At 51.4% G+C, this 14,791-nt stretch overlaps 1 protein-coding gene across 4 annotated transcripts in view; it reads right to left on the reverse strand.

Moving 5' to 3' along the window:
- Window positions 1-7,033: 7,033 nt before the first annotated feature.
- Window positions 7,034-14,791, reverse strand: part of Prima1 (proline rich membrane anchor 1) — a 74,368-nt gene continuing 66,610 nt past the window's right edge. For 2 of the 4 annotated variants that reach the window (XM_076551294.1, XM_006990905.4), the window contains one exon: window positions 7,034-9,972. In XM_076551294.1, the coding sequence (XP_076407409.1) occupies window positions 9,870-9,972 (103 nt within the window). In that variant the 3' untranslated portion in view covers window positions 7,034-9,869. Of the gene's footprint in view, window positions 9,973-12,914; window positions 14,057-14,791 lie in introns of those variants that run through there. The other 2 variants (XM_076551296.1, XM_076551295.1) reach the window with 1 other exon arrangement.

The raw sequence follows: 14,791 nt of genomic DNA on the forward strand, positions 1-14,791 counted from the left end.
CCTTGGCTGAGCTGTGTCAGAGCATGGGCTAGAGAAGTCTGGGGACTTTCCTGAGGTATTTCTGTTTATTGATTGTCCTCTGTTTTGTGAGAGAGAGAGAGAGAGAGAGAGAGAGAGAGAGAGAGAGAGAGAGCCACCTCATCTGACAAAGGTGTTTTCCCTCTATCTTTGGGAATTAATTTCTGTGGAAAAAATTATAGATCACAACTTGAATCTCATTTAGTTTCCCTAATTACTGTAATATTATATATTTAATGAATTTGTCTACAGGAGAAGTTGAGTCAGGAGAACCACAAGTTCAAGGCCAGCCTGGGTAACTTAAACCCTGTCTCTAAATAAAAATGAAAAAGGACTTGGGGCGTAGGTTGATCATAGAATGTCTGCCTAGTGTATGCAAGGTCCTGGGTTCAATCCCTCGTGCCACAAAATTAATAATAAGAAAAAGAATAAACTTGTGCAAACTGAAGATTGCAGTGATGAGCTCTTCAGTTTGGAATCTACTGAATGGGATTCACTCAGGTCTAAAAAGACCTGCCCCGAATTAATTACAGCCACAGATAGTGGGCAAGGGCTTACTACAAGTCACATGCTTTTGATGTAATGATGTCATCTGACCGTCACGATGATGTGAAATATGCACCCCTAATCCCTTAACTATGAGCCTTACATAAGAGACAAGAAAAGGGGGCTCTTTGCAGGAGTCCCTCAGCGAGGTAGCAGCAAGTGTCTGCCTCCTGCAGCCTCTGTCGTGTGCGTTACAGAAACTAGCAGCTAGACACTAGGAAGGTCCTTTGCTACTCACCTGACCTGCAAGACAATTTAGAACTATTTAGACACAAAGGCACCAGCGGACAGCTTGCTGGCTGACCTTGTCACAGTGCCTTTTGTGTGATGAGCTTGCAATTTCACTCCTTCTTTTGATTGGAGTACCTGTGGTTGAAGATCATGGGGTCTCCAGCATGGTCTAGCTCCCACCACTGATCTGGCCTCACATGGTCTAGCTCCCACCACTGATCTGACCTCAGGGTCAGAACTAATACCACAGCCTCTGAACAGAAATCCCATGGTCTTTGAGCCAGTCCCTAGCCTGGCAACCTTCCCTTGTTTACCTGCTTGTCTTACAGGCTCTGGGTTTACTACCCTCGGCTTAGACTGAGCTCTAGTTTATAGGTCCCAAGAGTCCCCTGGCCAGCAGGGACAAAGGGCAAAGGCCAAAGCAGGGCTTGAGATTGTGCTCTTTGTGGCACATTGGCCCTATTGTTCCTGGCTGGCTTCACTCCTCTGCTGTGAGCTCTGGGATGCCAATGATCCCACACCATGCTGAATTCTTCCATAGGAAAGCTGAGGTCAGGTGGGTATGCCATGGCGAGCCCCGGGCACAAGCTGCACTCTGCAAGGTGCACATGTGACTTGAGTCTTTGGTTGTTTCAGGAACAAATGGCTTTTTAATTACACAGCCTAGACAGGTCCTTGTGGGCCAGTGGAGAAGGGTACCTCCTGGGGCTGTCTGGCTGCCACCTTGATTTCCACCCCTTCAAGTGGCCACTTAGAAAAGAGAGGAATCATGGATCATCAAGCTGAAGGACAGGACGGTCGCACTTTCCAGGTGAGGACAGTCACACTGCCCAGGGGAGGGGGGATTGCAGAGCCGGAGACAGATGGGGTGGGGGTACTTGGCAGATAGCAGAGTATGAGGGGTCTTCAGCCTGTGGGGCATAAGCTGGGCTCCAATGGGGATCCGAAGGGATGGTGCGGACATGGGCTTCACAGCTGGCTTAGGTTCAGGACCTGCATGTTCTCCTGCCTTCTGACCACAGGTGAGACGCCTAAGCTTCAGCTCTGTTAGCTCTAGAATGGAGGTGGCAGTGCCCCGACCCTATAAAAAGTACACGAAGAGATGCTGTCCCTCTTCAGCACCGAGAAAGACTGCTAAGACAGAGATGCGCTCTTCTGGGACCTGCCCCGTCCTGGGTCTGTATGTCACCACATGCTCTTCAGACTGTAACTCTGGGGACAGCTGCTGTTTTGCTGAAGAGAAATCACGGCTTGCAATGGGCCCTTGGCTCCCATTCCCCAGTCTGCTGTTCCCACGCTGCCGAGCTCCATGTGCTGACTCAAGGCTCCCCACGATTCCAAGTCTGAATGAGCAACTGGGGAATCCTCCTCCACATGGCATGCTCTGCCAGCATTTGGAGTCACATGGCGTGAGCACAGCACAGTGTTTGTAATGGGGATAATATTTTGAAAATAATAGCCGCATATGTTTTTTTTTTTTTTCCTCTCCAGGAAACAGCACGGCTCAGTCTGTTCTGTGGATGGTGGGCAGGAGGAGACCAGGATGTGGGGAAAGTTCTGGTTGGACAGGCTGAGGGAGCAGAGAGCCCACCTCTTCTGGACCCTGGTGGATGGCCAGCCAAAGGAAGAGGAAGTAGGGAGGGCCTGGAAGCCAGGGCATGTGTCTGTCAAGAGGTTATGGAGTTGCAAAGACGTGTGCCTGGGAGTCCTGCAAGTGTCTATAGCTCTTTGGCTCAGTGCCTGATCAGAGGCCAAAATCCCCAAGGGCTGGGGGCTAAGAAAATAAGACACATCAGGAGGACGTTTATAGTATGAACATTGGGGGTCAGCTAGTGACCCCAAGGGCTAGAAGAGCCAGACATAGTGTGATCAGCCCATGAAGCAGCCAAGCCGGCCCTTCTGCAGCAGAGAATGGAGACCGCTGAGGAAAACCCTCCAGGCTAAGGCCAGCTGCTGTGTATCCGTGACTACCGTTGCCTGCTCAGTGGCTCAGGTTGGTGCCTTCGAGAGGGGAGTGGCCCTTGGAATGACGCCACAGTGTCTAGCCACAGGAAACTAAGCTGTCTGAATGACACTAGCGAAATGGGAGGGGGGCAAATTATCCCCAAGTATAAGTTCAGGTTTGACTATAAACCCAACTGTGTGCTGCAGGCGGGCGTTTATACAAAATAAAATGCTCTCTTCTTTATACCCGTGTATACTGTGTGAAATTTGTAAACCAATGTGTACCGGTTAATTTAACCAATATTTCCAACGTCAGGCATGTTAGGATGTTTGGAGGGCTGGAGATTTGGTAATGAGTAAGACGCGAACCCAGAGAAGGCCCCTGTTCCTGTATGACCTCCTTCTAACAGGGGTTGGAGCGGGAAACATGGACACAAACCAGCAATTATCCTTAGGTGGACAGCATTGCCATACTGAAGCTAGATTAAGGTGACAGAATGGAGAGAAGCTAGCCGTGGTCAGAGGAAGCCACAAGTGACGAGAGGAAGGGCCAGCCAGAGCGTATTCTGCCCCGTTCAGGTGAGAAAAGTTGAGGCTCTGAGAGGGAAGAACCTGGCCCGAGGTCACCTGTGCAGTGATCTTTGTTAGCTCCAGCTTCCAGAGGCTGGGATGGCTAAAAGCTTTGCGCCTTTCCTGAGGTCTGAAGAAGTGTGTGTGTATGTGTGTGTGTGTGTGTGTGTGTGTGTGTATGTTTGTGTGTATGTTTGTGTGTATGTGTTTGTGTGTGTTTGTGTGTGTGTATGTGTGTGTGTGTTTGTGTGTGTGTGATTGTGTGTTTGTGTGTGTGTGCATGTGTGTGTGTGTGTTTGTGTGTGTGTGTGTATGTTTGTGTGTATGTGTGTGTGATTGTGTGTGTGTGATTGTGTGTGTGTGTGATTGTGTGTGTGTGTATGTGTGTGTAATGGGCCCTATGCAATCTGTGAGCCCATCTAAGTTGGAAGAATTGAAACTCTTGACCATGCAGAGTTGGGTCTCAACTGCAGTTCTGTTCCCTTGCTGTTTTTCTGAGCCCTGGCAGCCCCCTTAACATTTCTGAGGCTTAGTTTACCCTCTATAAAAGAGCTGTGTCTCCTAGGCTAAAGGCGAGTGTTCAAGGTGAGGTATAGAAGAGCTGGAAAGCCGCCCCTGGGTGTCCCTTGCCTCCACACCCTCATCGCTGGCTACCTGCGTGCACATGAAGGACCCATTGCCACCAACGGCTTGCTCCTTAAGGATGGGGCCCGGTCTGTTCCCTTCTGTATCCCCAGGACACAGCATGAGTATGAGTGGGTCAAGAGTATCGAGGGGCTTACAGGGTCACATGGCGGGATAATGTGAGAGGTCATACCCACAGGAGAGGACAGGAAATGAGAGCTACACATGGGCACTAAAGGGGCATGTGACTGGCTCTGGGCAGGATGCACGAGTGCTCCAGGCTTAGGAAGGAGGCAGTCTCTCAGAGGGATCTGGCCGGCAGGTTAGATGTCAGGGAGAGGCAAGCCAGATACCAGGACTGGCCAAGGAGTGAGGGTAGCATGCAACGGAGGCACACAGTCAATCCAGCTAGGGGTGGGAGTGAGTGGTGGGGGTGGGCGGGGGAGGGGACCAGCAAGGCTGGGACAGGAAGACTGAAGACCAAGGCCAGTGAAGGAGCCACAGTAGCCAATGAATGGAGCAGAGGAAAGGCAGGGGAGGGGGGGGGCAGATGGTAGATCAAGGAAGAACTGCATTTGGGTGGAGAAAGGACCTGAAGTGAGGTGGGACCTGGAGTTGGTAGCTGGAAGGGAGGGAGGAGCTGGGAACATGGATGTGGCTTGAAGAGCAGCGTGAAAGGCTGAGGCACATTCCAGGAGCTGGGACCTCAGGTGGGGAAAGCTGGACTTGTGTTCAGCATGGCACCTTGGCAGTGGCAGAGTCTCTTTCTTTGGAGAGAGAGAGAAGAGAGAAGGAGCCGGATGACACCTGTTGGGGGGGACCCCAATAGTAAGGGGAGGACAGGGCTTGGGAAGTGCCCCACCCTAATACGGGAGAGAGGGACGGGGCCTGGATGATTGTACTGGGATAGACTCAGCATTGCAGGTGACCCATCAAGGGAACTGTCAGGTGGCCTGTGAGCTGAGGTTTGGATTGGGATGTGACACCAGTCAGGTGGGGTGACCGGCTGGGATACAGCGGCTGGGCAGGACTGACTTCCAGGTGCCTCTCAGCATGTTTAAGTGGCACACTTTAGAGAAAGAAGGAGGAAGAAAGAGTGACTTGTCATCACTGCTTCCATGGGCCCAAGGCTGGGTTTCTGACTCTCCTCCAGCTGCCAGGCCAGATGCCCTGTGGGTGCCACTGTGTATCGTGTCTGCTGATGGCGGCTAGCCCCCCTTCAGAGGACACGCTGCTGTCTGATTGGTGAGAGCAGTGTACTGTGCTGGTCATTGGAGCTGAAACCAGCAATGAAGACCCCAGAGAGGAGAGCTAGGGTGGAGTCGAGACACCTAGGGGAGTCTGGTGCCACTGCTCCCTGCTGGTGGCCTGCCCCTCTTCATCTCCCAGTCTAGCCTTGGAGCCCTGTTCCTGGGCGCAAAGGGACAGAGCCTTACACACAGGCTGGCTGCTTTCTGCCTTGTTCTCTGCTGGTCCCGGGACTGTGGCTGTGGAACCCCATCTGGGGTGCACAGGAGTATGTATGAAGCTTGAGGTGTTTCTACCAAGGTAGAGGAGCCAAGACAAAAGCCTGGGTGGCCCGGGTGTTTTCACTGACTACGATATGGACAGTAACTGTAACGATGGCCCTTCCACTGTGGGCCTCCTTGGGAACGGGAGTTTCCATCGCTGGCAGCTCATCAGGCCCCAGTGATACTGGGGAAACATATCAAGAAGGTACGTCCTGAGAAAAACATCTCTGTCTCAGCAGGGATCTCTACAACTCCTCTCATTTCCCTGGTGCCTGGGATGCAGATCCTTGCCCAAACCCCTGTCCTGAGTTGACAACCCCCTAGACTAGGAGCCATCTGGGAGCCACCCAACCGTAGTTCAGGACATGGAGGGCTCTTTTGTCCTCCCCCACCCCTTACTAAAGTCACTGAAAGATTGGGAACCTGATGGGAGGAGGGAGAAGCAGCTGTGCCTCAATGATGGGGAAGACGGTCTATGTTGGGGGTCCCTTCGATCATTAACAGAGGCTAGTGCTGAATGTTTAGGCTCCAAGCCCAGCCTCATCTTTGTTGGCTAGTCTCTGTGGGGGGCCATCAGAGTCCCTTCTCAGATTCATCTTTTTACCTGAAGATGAGGATAATGGCATTCTCTCTGCTAACATCCTGGCACATCTGCAAGGACTCCCCCTCATCCACAGAAAGATGGAAGCTTGGTGAAATTTTCCTGGTGGGGTCTGGATTTATGCACAGCCCTCAGTGCCCCCTGCCCTGCTTCCTCCAGGCTCGGGACAATCTGAGGTGGACCTGCTCTTCCTGAGGTCCCTCTGCTGGAGCACAGGTCAGGCCAGGGAATTAGGTGCTGATGTCCAGGCAGGGGTGGATGTACTAGGACACGGTTACAGGCTCAGCCCCCTCCTCCTCCAGCATGCGCAGGAGCTCCTCCATCCTGGATGCCCACAGCATGGTCAGGCTACTCTACTGGAGCTTTCCAGGTGTGGGTCTTAGAAGTCCTGGGTCTGAACTGGTTCCACTCAGGCAGACTGGGAAAGGCTTGTGGCTCTAGCATCGATTCAGATGGAAGTGGTGGGTGAGAGGATGAGAGACAGGACTGGCCTTAGAAATACCAGCCCTGGGGCTGGAGAGATGGTGCTTCATTAAGAGCACCTGCTGTTCTTGTAGAGGACACGTTTGGTCTCAGCACCCACATCGGGTGGCCCACAACCATCCATAACCCCAGTTCCAGGGACATCTGACACCCACTTCTGGCCTCCAAAGGCACCAGGCACACACATGGTGCACATACACACATGCAGACAAAACACACTCTCTCTCTCTGTCTCTCTCTCTGTCTCTCTGTCTCTGTCTCTCTCTGTCTCTCACACAAATAAATAAATAAATAAATAAATAAACAAACAAACAAATAAAATAAAATAAAACCCAAATCTTCAAAAATGAAATAAACAAAAGCCCATTCCCATGACTTTAGGAAAAATTAATAGAAAGTACCTTCAAGGAGCGCAGCCCTCCCTGGGTTCCCAACAGCATACTTGCTCCTTCTCATACATGTTCGGGGCCAAGCACCCGCTACAGACAATCGTGACAGCCACCTTTATAAGTATATTTTTATTGACAATAAAAAATTTCAATGCTTCCTTCCTTGCAAGGAAGGGGCTGCTGAGTCTTGACGTGTGCATCTGCCCACCAAGACAGAACGCCAGCGGCATGGTCACCTCCCATACACACGCATTGCTAAGAAGGCAGAGGTCAGGGGATTTACATTCATGCAATGCAGGTCTCACACTACCTGGGCTGTTTAGGTCATATTTATACAGACTTGAGTACAGTATTTATATATATATATTTGTATAGATAGATATCTCTTTAAATATATATAACTATATATAATATGCCTATTTTTTTTTACATCTATTACTCTTTCATCCAAAATGTCTGCTAGCAGGCTTGTAGAAACACCTGGTAACTGGAAGATCCTAAATGCCGCTGAGTTCTGACAGGACTTGAAAACAGTGGAAAACATCTGGGTTAACATGTGGACATGGACTCTTCACCTGACTTCTGCATTCAGGCTGCTTGGCGAACTGGTCTTAGTAGAGCTGCTGTGGGGCCCTTTGAAATGATGCTCTAAGTTCACGCTCTTGGTTGACATGATTATGTTTCAGCCATGTGGGTTTAAAAACTAGTGGCTTCTGTTGTGATGTAAGATGAGTCCTCTAAATGGCCAGTCCTGGGCTTGGGGGTGCTGTTCTCTAGGGACACCCTTTTAAACCTGGGCCCTTCCCTTGATTTCCCCTAATTGTAGAATGCGATGATACAACCCCACTAGAAAGAATATACATGTACATTAGCCAAGCACAGTGGAAACTCAGCTATGGTCCCTGCTGGCTGATAGCATGTACACTGTGGGCTTTCTAGATTTAAGCCAAGGTCAGGACACATGGGTGCATGGAAATCTCAGACTCTGTCCAGCCCTTCATGTCCCCTGGCAGAGAGCTCCCCTCCAGCTACAGGTGTCCCTTCCTCACCCCTGGGCCTTGAGAGCCCAAGGTGGGAGTGGGAGAGTGTTATGCTCTTCTGTGAGGCTCCAGAGTGTATGACCCAGGCCTCCTATCTGTCCAGGGTCTGCTGCAGGCACAGGCACCAGGAGACTGTGGCCCTATTCTCAATTTAGATCACGGTGGTGGTGGGATGTGTGTGAGGGTGAGAGACAGGGTACTGGGGTGGAGCCTGCCAGGTTTCTCACCCCTGTCTGCCTGTCCCTGATCCACCTCCTCTGGCTTCTTCATCACTTGGAACCACATCCAAAGAGGACCCCTGGGTGAGGCGAGGGCAGCCCCACAGAAGGCTCTTGGCAACCCCATGCCAGAGCTAAGGTATGCTGTGAAGGTGAAATTCAAACCCAACCCAAAACCATGTCCTCAAGCAAAGGAGGGCAAATGTCAATTAAAGGAGGCATGCCCTGGACCTCCCCTTAGCCTGCACCCCTTAGCCTGTACCTGCTGACTCAGGAGCAGGGCAGAGGCAGCTTCAGGGTACCCATCCACTTGGGACTGATTTTTTTTATTGTCCCTCAGTTTTACCTGGCTTTGTAATTCTCATGTAGCACAAACACCCACCAGGGAAGATCTCTGGTGGCTGAGGAGGAAGCTAATGAACTCAGCTAAATCTCTACACTGTGGGGGTGTTGCCTTCCAGTAGGCCAGTTTCCTTCTAGGCAAGTACATGGGGCTGGTGAGGGGAGCCGGGCGGTCGGGGGCGGGGCGGGGGGGGGGGGGAGGGAGGAGGGAGGAACATAAAATCACAAAGGTCAAGGGATGTGCCTCACTGTGTGGGTGGCCTCCAGGGAAACAAGCCTGTGGGCAGAGGGGTAGCAAGGCTAGATGGTTGTTCGCCACTTTCCCTTCCTCCCACATTTGGGAGGGGTTGGCGCCTTTAGGGCCCTGGCCACAGAAAGCCACTTCTGGGAGACACGGCGGAAAGCCACCTTCTCCGGGGCACTTTCTGAGTACCGAACTGAGGTTTCAAGGGACTGTCGGGGGTAAGTGGGGGGCACCTAGCACCAGACCAGCATCGGCCTGGCACAGAGTGCCCACATGGGTTTGGCACAAGTTGTGACCTCTGCCTGCTGAGGCGGGGCCTGGCTCACGTTGATGCTTCCTGAAGAGCCAGATGTGGGGGTGTCAGAGCAGGTGCAAAGGGAACCTCTGACTTTCTTGGGACACCCTCAGCCTGGGCTTATGGGAGACACCGAGTCCACTCCCAGGGGACTATATAGGCTGGGCTCACTGCTTCCTGAGGCAAGCATGCAGTCAGGAGCCACAGGCTAGGCTGTGGGTGGGCAAAGGAGGGTGACGCAGGCTCTGGAGACGGAAGACCATGGCAGGTAGAGTTATGGACAGATGTATGGGAAGCACCTTTGGAAGGGGACATTTGTCTCATGGCTGTGTGATGGCTTTTGTTAGAATGTCCACAGAGAAGCAGGTGAGCTTCCTGCATGAGAGGAAGCTTCCAGATTGGAATAGTCCCTGGATCTCCTTTCTTCTGGTTAAAGTGGGGTGTCTTTCTGCCCCAGGGAGACAGACAGATAGACCCTCTACTTTCACTGGAGTACGTGCTTTCTCTAGCAACTGGGTGACAGTCAATGCGCCCAACACAAGACAAGAAGAAGGGTATGGAGAGCCCTGGGTGGTGCTGCTGCTTAGGGGCCACATGCAGGGGAGCCTGGCTCAAGCCTGGTGTCTGTGCTGCACCCCCGGGGGTTGACCAGGGCTAGCCTGGGAAGAGGATGCTTTCTCTTTCAGGAGGCCCGAGGCCCGTAAAGCATGAAGTCCTGGACAGGCCCAGGGTCAGCTCATGTCCACCTGTCATCCCATGTCCAACAGTGCCACCAAGGTGCCCTTCCAGCCAGTGGGTCCAGGGCCTGCAGATTCACACTACCGCAGTGTTCACATCCACCCCTTTGCTACTCTGGGATGAGCTCATGGGATATTCAGCAACACTGGTGCCATTTTCATCTTTTCTCAGTGGTTTCCTAGAAAGGATGGGGGGGGCAAACAAGGACATCATTAGTTGAAAGCAATTGTGATAGTATAACCTCCAAACCAGAGTCCAGGTTAGCACTTCTGTGGGGGTCAATCAGAAGCCAAGTAGACTCTTAACTAGGGTGACCATATAATTTCATATGCAAACCAGGGCCAATTGACAAGGAAAGATGGGACAAGGACAAGTCTGAATTGGAACTGTTCTGGACAACCCAAAATGTGTGGTCAGCCTAGTATGATCAAGCTCTGATTGATCCCTTTGGGAGCAGTTGGTTCATAAGGAGCGGCATTAGTGATTGGATTTTGCATCCTGCCTCTGTGCAATCAAAACAATGGTAAATGTGATGAATGAATGGTAAGGGTGGTGGGTGGCATTAGTGATGCTGGCTGGTGATGGTAGTGATGGTGATGCTACTGGTGATGGTTATGGTAGTGGTACAGGTGATGCTACTGGTGGTGGTTATGGTGATAATTGTGGTAGAGGAGATGTTAGCAAAGTTAGTGTTGGTAGAAGAGATGATGGTGGTGGTTGCGGTGAAGATGCTGGTGGTGATGGTAGAGGGGATGATGCTGATATAACCATGATAATGTGATAATGACAGGGAAGGAGGTGATGGAGATGCTGGTGGTGATGGTAGAGGGGATGATGTTAGAGGAGTTGGTGGTGATGTTAGTGATGATGATGGAGAAGGTGGTGGAGATGCTGGTGGTGATGGTAGAGGAGTTGGTGATGTTAGTGATGATGATGATGATGATGATGATGATGATGATGATGGAGAAGGTGGTGGAGATGCTGGTGGTGATGGTAGAGGGGATGATGGTAGAAGAGTTGGTGGTGAGGTTACTGATGATGGTGGTGGAGAAGGTGGTGGAGATGCTGGTGGTGATGGTAGAGGGGATGATGGTGGAGGAGGTGGTGGTGATGTTAGTGGTGATGATGGTAGAGGAGGAGATGGAGATGCTGGTGGTGGTAGCAGAAGTGATGATAGTGGTGGTAGCTGTGGTAGTAATGATGGTGGGGCAGATGGAGGTTATGGTAGCGATGGTGGGGTATAATCGCTGTGGTCATGGTTGGGTTGATAGTGGTAGTGGTAGCAGTGATTGTGGTGGTGATGATGATAAAGAATTCCCAAGCTGAGTTAGCACACACCAGTGGTTCTTTAGCAGATTCATTGAACCATCTGAAGCTCATTTCAGAGGTCACTGAACCCATGGTCCATTCCCCTTATGCACACAGGGATCAGGAAAGCCAAGAGGGAGGCCCTGAAAAGAATCTAGCCCGAGATTTTACACTTGCCGAGAGTGTAAAAATCACAGTTCTATTTCCTCACCTGGCTGAAGTCCTCTTTGCTCCTTTGAGTCATTCAATGAGGTCTCTGGCATCCACTCTGAGTATCTACAAACTCCTGGGCTGGACTGTACAATCTGTATTTCACACCACTATACTGCTGTCTCTTAGGTGAAGATGGCTCCAGTTACACATAGCTCGGGCACCTCCTATGTTCTCAGAGGTACCCGGATGAATGGATCTTGCTAAGTATTATCTAGACATTTATGGCCATCTTCAAAAGCTCAGGGATTGATTGATTCTGCCTTTTCAAGCACCCTTAGAGCCTCCCCCAAAGACAGGATGAGCAGGCATGGTATTTAGTGACTGGTTCAAAGACCTTCAGATGGACTCTGCAAAATCTCAGCAGAGGGGAAGGCAGGTGGGTGGTCAGTGGAGTCATGAGATGACTTCTCACATGACACACTGAGGTCAAGTCTATTCACGTTCCCCTCTTTCTTGTAACAGAAGTTGTTCACAGAGGAAATCACCCCAGATGGCTGAGCCTAGCCACTGTGGCTTTTGGAAAGGCAAGATCAAATCCACACTTCTTCTCCTGGTGTGTCCTGCTTCCAGGTAGAGAAACTTTTGTCCCTCCTTAGGGCCTCTTGAAGAAGCTAGGCTGGAGTTAAGACAGTCATTTCATGGGGTGGTGTGGGGAGAGAAACTGAGGCTGAGTGAAAGCTTTGATTGCCAAGGGCCCCAGCTGCATTGCAGTGGCACCTGGACTATCGTCTTTGGCTGTCCCTTTAGGCCAACATCCCCAGGAGGCATTCTCTTAAGAGTGGGCTCTGCATTCCAGCTGCTTGGGAAAGCATCCTTATACCTCCTCCCAAAGATCCTTCAAAGTCTTATTGAGCTTTCCAAGAACTCTATCTTGCCTAGCTTTAATCCAAGATGCCCCACTTCACGGGGCCCAAGAGCTCCCTGATGCCAGCTCATGGTGAGGGTGGCATAAAAGGTCCTCATGATAAGTAGACTTAGACTTTCTACCTCCTGGCATCAGAGTTCCTAGCTGTTCCCAAAGCCTTCTGGGCTTCACTGGTGCCAGTGAAAGCAGAACTATCCCCAAAGCAGAAGCTAGCTCTGGGACTCCATTCTCTCACCAAACATGTCATTCATGGGTGACACCGGCCATGTTAAGGGGCAGAGGCCACATCTTCAAGAACTTCAGCTTTCCACCACTCTCTACCTGCATGAGCTCAGGCAATCTAGGCAACTTCTCTGAGCCTCAGTTTCCATATCTATAAAAGGGGTATAATAATAGTGTCCCCTTCATAGGTTTATTGGAAGGATTAAACACATTAGTGCACATCAAGCATGTGGATGAGTGTCTGGCATATAGTAAGTGCTCTGTAAGTATCTGTTAGCTCTCGGTACTGCTATCAGGTGTCATGGGAGCTGCTTGGCTGGCCAGCGATGGCCATCATACTGTGCTCCAGTTCACCCAGAGTTCCTACTTAACATGCACCTTCTGAGGCTCTGGAAGAGCTAGCAGACATTTCTAGGACTCCTGATCCTCCAATCTGTGGGCCAATCTGGGCTGATCCCACTAAGCCAGACAGAAGCCACAGAGAACTCCTTTAAATGGCCTGGTTCCTAAAACCAAAAGGAAGGTGAGTGAGCATCTCCATGTGCTCTGGCTTCTGGGCAGAGGGGATGAGGGACTTGGCCTTTCCATTTGGACACCTTCTGTCCCCACCCACTAGGTGCTCTTGATCTCCACTGGGAGCATCATGTGCAGGGCCCAGCTGAAGAGCCCAGAAGGGCTTCTGCAGGAACTGCCTCCACCGGTATCTCTGCCTGGGCTCTAGGGCTCTGCTGGCAATGAGCTCACACTGTCATCCTCAACTGCTGTTCTGCTGAGGAGGGGGCGGCCGAAGTGCAGCTCTGAGCAGCCCACAGTGGGGGAAAAGATGCATTCATCCTTCGTGCTACCCAGCCCTGCGCGCGCGCGCGCACACACACACACACACACACACACATACACACACACACACACACACTCATCCTTTGTGCTACTCAGCCCTGCACACACACACACACACACATACTCATCCTTGGTGCTACCCAGCCCTGCACATGCACACACACACACACGCACACGCACACGCGCGCACACACACACACACACACACACACACACACACACACACACACACACACTCCACAGAGGCCCAACTGGAGCCTTCTCCATGGAGTACAGACTTCCCCAACCTTGAGTCCACAGCCAGCAAAAGCTTCCCCGAGCCACCAAGGTGTCACTAGGAGAAGCAGATGGTACATGGGCACCTCTCTTTCCACATCCAGGTAAAGATGAGCCCTAGATGTGGCTTATGAGCATCCACACATCATCCTTCAGCTATCCGGTTTGGCTCCGGGAGACTCTGCACATGCTCAGAGAGAGGAGCAGTAGAGGGCATGGTGGAGTGGGGAAGGTCTCCCCCAGGCTGGGACTCTCCTCTGTGGAGTACCGTTGCTCTGCAGTCAAGGATCTGTACTGGATGAAGCCCTTCCCAGCATGGATGCTGGAGAAAGTACTGCCAGGTCACACATGGAGCACTAGAGAGGGAATTTTCATGATATCTCAGGCTCCCTGTGGGTACTCTGTAAACCCCTGGAATACCACATGGTGATGAGGGGTCAATATTATTTGTGAGGGAGACTGTGGGAGGCCCATATGACACCTGATCCACTGAGGGTCCTGGCACCTGCTTTTCTGAGGCTCCATCCAGCAGAGTAGGTACCTACAATACCAAAAAGGTAATTGTGTTCTTGGAAACAGCCCCTATCTATTTCTATCAACAGGCACACACAACCCACCCCCCTTCCTGGGCACCATTTCCCAAGATGACCTTGGACAGCCCAGGAGTACCTGTCCTGGATTTCCAGAAGCCCTTCCTGGCCTGGGCCTCCTGTGTCTACAGGAGGCTGGGGCAGGAGGATTGAGGGCTTGAGGCCCAGCCTGAGCTACTTCATGAAAACTCATCTCAAAAATATATGCATGTACTGAACCTATAATTTGGGGGAGGAACCAGACTGACAAGAGGTGAATGGGGAAGAGAGAGTTGAACATGCCAAGACCCCAGCTCTAAAGCTATGTATGAAACAGAGAGGTCCCAACCCACTGGGACAGGAGGACATGACAAGCTTGACCATACTGAATAGTGGCCTTGTCTGCTCCAGAAAAACGTCACCTCCATGGCTCAGTCAAGGGTGGTGCCTGCACTGTCACCCCAAGGTACACAAAGAACAGCCCATCCTCTGATTCTGAAAGCCCCACAGGCTCGAGGCTCAAGTACTGTCAACTAGAATTGGGATTCACCAAGCCCCTCTAAGCACCCATAGCGGGCGGTTGTCTCCTGGCCTAGGGACCAGACCCTCTTGTCAGGTGAGTAGTTTATGGCAAAAGAATCTTTACCATTTATAAGCATTACCTGTCTCTGCTAATGGAGCCAGCACATAGTAGGTATACACAAAAC

The sequence above is a fragment of the Peromyscus maniculatus genome, chromosome 14, assembly GCF_049852395.1.
Source record: "Peromyscus maniculatus bairdii isolate BWxNUB_F1_BW_parent chromosome 14, HU_Pman_BW_mat_3.1, whole genome shotgun sequence".
Classification (NCBI taxonomy): Eukaryota; Metazoa; Chordata; class Mammalia; order Rodentia; family Cricetidae; genus Peromyscus; species Peromyscus maniculatus.